The sequence below is a fragment of the Pyrus communis genome, chromosome 7 (genome assembly GCF_963583255.1).
Source record: "Pyrus communis chromosome 7, drPyrComm1.1, whole genome shotgun sequence".
Classification (NCBI taxonomy): domain Eukaryota; kingdom Viridiplantae; phylum Streptophyta; class Magnoliopsida; order Rosales; family Rosaceae; genus Pyrus; species Pyrus communis.
Window position 1 is genome coordinate 23,462,839 of NC_084809.1, and position 6,480 is coordinate 23,469,318.

Consider the following 6,480-nt stretch of genomic DNA (forward strand, 5'->3'; position numbering starts at 1 on the left):
CTAAAAATTATAATTTAATATTTTTTAAAAGTTTGTATTAGTCCTTCCAACTAAGTATGGCAATTCAAACCGTTAAACTCGATAACAATATATAACCACCTAAACAGATTTGAGGATGAAAATTCGGTTATATTTAGGATTGGGGAAAACCATAAATATTATTCGGATATGGTTGTAAGGGTCCCCGATCTATATTCATTCCATATTTGACCCCAATAGTACATATTATAGATATAATATAATTTATATAACGAATATAGTGTGTGTGCGCGCGCGCGTTTTGGACTTTTAAAGTTTAGGTAGGTAGATACTAATGTATTGACAACTTTGTATATAAATACAGAGTTAGTATTAATGTTTTTCATTTTATTATTTATTGAAGTAAAATATACTTTCTTTAACGGGTAGTGGATTGTTTCATACTACCCATTAAATTTAACAGATCAAGTTCGGGTCAGGTAGCAAGTTCCTAGTGACGAATGAGGACCCGTCTCGCCTCCACGTTTTCCATATAGTCACAGAACATTATTGCATTTACACAGAGGAGTATGCTGAACATCCTCGTCCAAATCGAGAAGTTGCGATAATGTGCCGCACATCAAAATCATGGAACATCTATTTTAGAAGATTGCAACGGTAAAATTTATACAAATAAATAACGAAGAGAATTCAAAAAATAAAAAAAAAAATCAAAAAAAAAAACACATTGCAGGGAAACACGAAGATCGTGATGATGTGAAGCAGTAGAGCGAAATGCCATTTGCAAAAACACTCGGACGACTTGCAGATTCACGGAAACCCGTCAATCTAGTATTCCAATTTAGTCAATCCACATCCCGCTCCGAGAGAGACAAGGAGAGCCGTCGCTACCTAAAAGAGTAAAAGACTAACAGAGTAAATGCTGAACCTTTTGAGCTTGGTTGGAAATGTCAACAAATCACGTCACTTAAGCCTTGAGGTGCACTTTATTGTAGTGATCTGCAGCTTTGGACAATGACTGTATTGAAACCGGGAATCCTGGACCCATCTGCACATAATAATGGACTGGATTAGTTTCAATTTTACAAGACCGCATTTAACTAAAGTATACAAAAACAAGGGTTAAGAGCTCACCGTGCTACATATATGGAACGAGTTAATATACCCCGCATATTTGGAAGCTGCGAAAATGAAAATTGTGAATGATTTTAATAAACGTGAAAAGAATATGTATATATTTAAGCAAAAGAAAAAGTCCAATCCGATACTCAGTGAAAAGCTTGCAACAAAAATTCTCGTCAATTCATTAAAAGTGCACAATCTAGTAAACAGAGGGACGTCCTTCCACAACTATTATTTGCAGTGTCCTAAACATCTCTTCAATTTTCTTCTTAATGATACATAGGTGGGCATAACGGAAAATATTATATACAGCTAACACATTGAGCTAATTATCTTCCATCCAGGATTTCACAGAATATGCTATAATTAGATTTAATCAAGATCATAAGTGTACCCTGGAGTTAACACTGCAATTGCTTGCGCAGAATGTATAGGTTAACGGTTGAGCTAAGCCAAACTGAGCTCTAAGATTTTCTAGATTGAATAGGGAAGTTATGTGGATTCAAGTGGCTCAGAGGCTTAACCTAGCTGAACAAAGTTGAGCTCAGGTCTGGCTCAGCGGTGGGCGACAGATATAAGGCCATTCTCAGCTTGGCCTTAAAAGAAACGACTATAATACTACAAGGTGCTTCATGCGATCAAAGGGTGACAAACAAATTTTACCGCATAACCATGAAGGTGGGTCAAAGACTCAAATGCAACACAAAGATTTGTTATGCATAGTAGAGTTAACAAAACACAATTATGCAGAGTCATGCACCTGCACTTCATTTATGGAAATTGATCATTTACAACTCCTAGCAAAGTATTGCGCTTTCAACAACTTAGGTCATCAACGACATATATCAAAGCTAATACGACACCCTTTAACACGTGCACCATGATCCTCCTATAAGTGGAGAAATATATAGGTGAAGTGCACCATGCAAGTGAACTAAAAATCAGAGAGTTGGAGGAGAGGGTTCAAAACTAAGATCTCCTGGAACAATTCAATGAAATCTCAGATACCATGTTAGACAATCATTTTATGCCAAAAACTTATATTATTAGGGTAGAGCCCACCAATATGGATCAGGATAACACCATTCATCTGAAAAAAAATAAATAATCGATAGAATTCTATAAGATAATACTGCCACCTTGAGTGGCCTTTTAAAAGCATGAGGATTTTCATTTTTTGGGACCTGAACTGACTATCAAGTTTGGTTAATATATGAAACAAGAAAATCGAGCTGAACTGCTAGTTGAGTAGAGCCAAATATTTCATAAATGGTTCAGCAATCAACATGGCTAAAAAGGCTCAACCCTCAGCGATACTGAGAGGTGTATCTAATTGCACAGATGCCAGATAAAAAAACCAATGTGTAAAATTATAGGTGAACATCCAGATCAAACTTCACCTTTACTTAGTTTAGCCCAAAAACAACAATATAGGAAACACACGAGTCATTTGTGCCACTTACACTTTTTTAAACCTGTAGGCTTTGCCAGCAAAAGAGAACTCATAAATGCACCAATGTTCTCTTGCAGATACTCCCCCGTGAAGCTCACCTGAAAAGAAAGAAAGAAAGTGATATCCATGTCTCCAGCAAACAAACATTTGAAGAAATGAAAACGTTGTGTTTGTAATTATGGTACCTTTCCAAGTCCCACATGTACAATTGATGTTCTGTCCATTCTATACTCAATATGACCTTGTCTTACGTTCTGCAGTGCTCCAGTAATGTCATTGGTGACAGTACCTAGCTATACAATACATAGTATAACAAAAATTAGTAATTTTCCCATAGATCTGCAAACTGAATAAAAATTATAACAATATAAACTCACTTTACGGTCAGGCATCAAACCACGCTCTCTAAGAATTCTTGCAATCTGTCAAACATCAAATATCCACTTTTGATTAAAAACACAATAAAGTTGACTAATCCCACAAGTGAAGAATTACAACTCAAAAACCTTTGCCAGGCGCATAATCATTTCATTTGTAGCAAAACACTTGTCAACATTGAGCTTATGACTGCCTGCATGATAAAAGGCAGACGATAAATTGTTTGATTTCTTTGAACTCAATCAATGCAAGATTCACATAAACCCATATAAACACAAATTTAAAATACAAACTTCTTTTTTTTTTTTTTTTTTTTTTTTTTTTTTTTTTTTTTTTTTTGTTGCAAAACCACAACTCAAAAAAGTTAGAATGGCAATATCATTGCATAGTATATCTAGTGGACAGGAGTTTCTTTTTCAGCATATTATTTAATAGCAACAATGGTTAGCTCATTACTTGCAATTTCCTCAACCAGTTCAACACCGCCAACAATATCTGCTCCTGCAGCTCTAGCTTCTTCTGCATCTGAGCCTTCAGCAAAGAAAGCAACCCTGACAACCTGAAAAATGACATAATACAGTAACCAACTAGAAAGTTGATGAGAAAGATTGATTTACCAAAGTAAAGATAACTACCTTCCCACTACCATGCGGCAAAGTCATGTTACCACGAACCGCCTGCACTTCAATCAGGTAGTCCATGTAAATTGAATCTTTTAAACAGGAGTTTGGAATATTAAAAATAATTGTGCCATAAGAAATTTGAAGCATAAAGTAGAAAGCAGAAACAATATCTTCTTTATCACTCTTTTGAGAAGCATTCCATGACAACCCTACTGAAAACATGCAATTAATACACTAAAATGAGCAACGTTATGCTCACAAAGTACAGTAAAAAAAGTGACAATATTTCTCAGTCAAGGCTAACCATATTTGGGTGCATGGAAGGTGTGCATTGATAATTCTTCAAACAACAAATACAAGGAACTTACGAATAATGGTTACAGCTTAGTCACGTAATAACTTTTTTCAAAGAATAACATCTGGAGTCCAAACCATTGAGTTGATTCAAATCCTGAAATGCCAATGAAACATCTTGGGTCCAACCTTTATAAGCATTTGTTAATATTTCCTTTACGTCATTGTTTCAAGAATTCTGCCCTACAGTTAATACCCAACAGCCATCTCACACTCACTCACACAAATGATTTCACCTTATTCAAAACGGACATGACTAGCTAGAAACACATGTGGGCATCGTTTAAATCTAGATGCTGTTGGACTGTGAAATGAAATGAAAATCTAAACTCAGGACTTGCTATTATATATTCAAATATCTAAAGTAAAAGTCAACATATCTATATTGACACACAAAAACATATGCTTGAGATAAGAGAAGATTTTACTCAGATGAGTTGACAAATTACATTTCGCTTCGCATCAATACCCAATTGTACATGAGCTTCAACAGTTTCATCAAATTTGCACTGGGCATTAGCCTGTAAAACAACTAACCATGTGAAAAAGAGATTAGAAATGAGAAATACTTTGAAATAAAACATAACACTTCTAAGTAAACAATAACAAAACAAAGTCCTTTCGGGGGGGGGGGGGGGGGGGGGGGGGGGGGGGGGGGGGGGCATCCAACTATATTAAAAGAGCAAGAACACCGGTTAGCACAATATGCATGTGAAAAACAAGCATGATCTCTATATGCTCCTACTTAACTTAGTCTTAAAACTCGATCACAATCACAGCTCGTAAGATAAATTTAAAAAGATAAACTTCATTTTGCTTATTAATAACCTACATTTTGTTCTGCCAATCAACACATTACTACCTTTTAATCTCTGAGAAACAAAATCAAAACAGAGAAGGAAAGCGCATTGCAACCAAGCCAAATAAACAGTATATTAGTTCGATTAAGTAGAAGTAATTTGATATCCCAAATTCAAAATTATCTAACAAAACAGTAAAACTTAAATTCCTTTAACTTTCCCACATTTTCTCAGCAACCAAACAGCAATCAGTTTATCAGAGAGAGGAAACGTTACACTGACCTTGACTTGGCGAATTGCGTCCATGACCTCGAGAATAGATTTGCTCTCCTTCTTCTCAACCTTAATCAACGCGGGAAAAGGAACCACCACCTCCTCCTCAGGAACCCTAAAAAGCCTCCTCCTCATCCGACCATCGGCCTCGATCCTCCTCTTCTCTCTCTCCAAGTCCTTCACGCCATCCACATCCTTTTCAGCTCCGCCTTCGCCACCTCCGCTCTCCTCCGCGACCCTATCTTCCGGTAAGGGAGCAACTTTCACCGGGTACGATACCGGACATATAGATGGAACGTCCCTGATGAAACGCGCCTCTTCACGGGTCCAGGTGGCGCGAGTGTCCTGACTCGATGAGTTGGGCGAGTCACCGGGGCTTTGTGGAGGCGGCGGTAATGTTGGTGCTGCTTGGGGAGTCGCATCTGGATCGGGTAGGGATTGCTCTTTGGGTTTGAGAGTGTAAGAAACGGGTTCGACCGGCACGGGTTGGCGTCTAGGAGGCTGCGGAGGGTTCTGATTCGGGTTTGGGTCGGATTCGGAGCTTAGGGATCTGTGGTAGCTTAGAAATGGAGATGGGTGGAGACGGGAGTGAGGGTTTGAGAGGCAGTGACGGCGAGCGGAGGAGAGGAGGAGCTTCAGGGCGGCCATGGAAAGGGTTTACGAGGTTTAAGCCTTAAGCCAAACACCGTTTTCTTCAGAAAAATGTGCCCCGCTTTCAGTTTGCACGAGTAAGCTGTAACCAGTAAGTACAACCCAAAAATCAAAAAATGGTTAATGGCATTTTTCATTTATTTATTTATTTTTATTTATATAACGACATACTCAGTAACTAAACTAGTTGCGAATTTTCTATTTTTAAGATTCAAATACAAGAGTTATTCAGTAGTACAGTCTAGCGGTATTTTCTTTATTTAGAAGTAAGATGTTTTAAGTTCAAACTCATGCATGACGAATTTGATACTAAATTAGGTTGTTCATTGTATGATGAGTTAAACTCTCTCTCCTCCTAGTGTAAAAATTTCGATGTATTAAAATAAAAAACAAAAAAAAGATTCAAACATAAGATGGAATAATAATGGACTAGCGTTCAAATGCAAGTTTTAACCACATTATTGCTAACTCATTATTATTATGAGACTAAACTCACATCCTCCTTTTTAATGTACATACTATCACTTGTTCAAAAAAGAGAATGGACTAACGGTCAAGATTAATAAGATGTTTATGAATCAATAACATCCGCCTAGATTGAGAGACGTGTAAAAAATGTTTATAACATACACTTCGAATAAATTAGTTGACGCCGATTTTTTCAAAGATGAAAAAACAAGTTTTTTGAATTATTTAAAAATATGAAGAAAAAAAAACTGAGGTGGTGTACGCCCACTTTAATTTTTGAGGTTAAATTTATAAATTTGAAAAAAAAACAATTGCCAAGAAAACAATCCTTGTTGTGGCTTATTTTAATCTGTCAAGAGAAAGGGAGGTACAGAGAAAG

At 36.8% G+C, this 6,480-nt stretch overlaps 1 protein-coding gene across 1 annotated transcript; it reads right to left on the bottom strand.

Annotated features, from left to right (window-relative positions):
- Positions 1-436: 436 nt before the first annotated feature.
- LOC137739794 (uncharacterized) lies at positions 437-5,724 on the bottom strand. Its single transcript, XM_068479506.1, has 10 exons — positions 4,992-5,724; positions 4,359-4,430; positions 3,568-3,609; positions 3,389-3,491; positions 3,061-3,125; positions 2,932-2,976; positions 2,740-2,847; positions 2,565-2,652; positions 1,114-1,160; positions 437-1,027 (listed from the first exon to the last, which is right to left on the bottom strand). The coding sequence occupies exons 1-10, from the start codon at positions 5,628-5,630 to the stop codon at positions 947-949; spliced, it is 1,290 nt and encodes a 429-aa protein (XP_068335607.1). The 5' UTR covers positions 5,631-5,724; the 3' UTR covers positions 437-946.
- Positions 5,725-6,480: the final 756 nt, after the last annotated feature.